The sequence below is a fragment of the Bison bison genome, unplaced genomic scaffold, assembly GCF_000754665.1.
Source record: "Bison bison bison isolate TAMUID 2011002044 unplaced genomic scaffold, Bison_UMD1.0 scf7180017850407, whole genome shotgun sequence".
NCBI lineage: Eukaryota > Metazoa > Chordata > Mammalia > Artiodactyla > Bovidae > Bison > Bison bison.
Window position 1 is genome coordinate 1 of NW_011480980.1, and position 1,156 is coordinate 1,156.

Sequence of the window (1,156 nt, forward strand, 5' to 3'; positions counted from 1 at the left end):
AGAGACCACAATCAACACCCACCACCACAGAGACCACCACCCCCACCACAACCACAGAGACCCCAACACCAACACCCACAACAACAGAGACCCCAAGCTCAACATTTACCACCACAACAGAGACCACAACTCAAACACCCACCAGCACAGTGACCACCACCCCCACCCACCACCACAGAGACCACCACCCCCACCATTACCACAACCACAGGGACCACCACCCCCACCACACCCACAACCACAGTGACCCCAACACCAACACCCACAACAACAGAGACCCCAAGCTCAACATTTACCACCACAACAGAGACCACAACTCAAACACCCACCAGAACAGAGACACCACCCCAACCCACAACCACAGAGACCACCACCCCCACCACTACCACAACCACAGGGACCCCAATCGCAACACCCACCACCACAGAGACCACCACCCCCACCACTACCACAACCACAGGGACCCCAACCCCAACACCTACAACCACAGAGACCACCACCCCTACCACAACCACAGAGACCACCACCCCCACCACAACCACAACCACAGGGACCCCAACACCAACACCCACAACAACAGAGACCCCAAGCTCAACATTTACCACCACAACAGAGACCACAACTCAAACACCCACCAGCACAGTGACCACCACCCCCACCACAACCACAGCCACAGTGACCCCAACACCAACACCCACAACAACAGAGACCCCAAGCTCAACATTTACCACCACAACAGAGACCACAACTCAAACACCCACCAGCACAGTGACCACCACCCCCACCACAACCACAGAGACCACCACCCCCATCACTACCACAACCACAGGGACCACCACATCAACACCCACCACCACAGAGATCACCTCCCCCACCACAACCACAGAGACCCCAACCCCAACACCCACAACCACAGGGACCCCAACCCCAACACCCAGCACATCAGAGACCACCACCCCCACCAGAACCACAACCACAGGAACCCCAACCCCAACACCCACAACCACAGTGACCCCAACCCCAACAACCAGCACCTCAGAGACCACCACCATCACCACAACCACAGAGACCACCACCCCCACCACACCCACAACCACAGTGACCCCAACACCAACACCCACAACAACAGAGACCCCAAGCTCAACATTTACCACCA

General features: G+C 57.4%; 1 protein-coding gene across 1 annotated transcript in view; it reads left to right on the forward strand.

Moving 5' to 3' along the window:
* Window positions 1–178: 178 nt before the first annotated feature.
* LOC104994856 (mucin-2-like) overlaps window positions 179–1,156 on the forward strand; it is a gene marked incomplete at its 5' end in the record, with an annotated part of 12,502 nt that continues 11,524 nt past the window's right edge. The window contains one exon of the mRNA XM_010848524.1: window positions 179–1,098. Coding sequence (XP_010846826.1) covers window positions 179–1,098 — 920 coding nt within the window. The remainder of the gene's footprint in view (window positions 1,099–1,156) is intronic.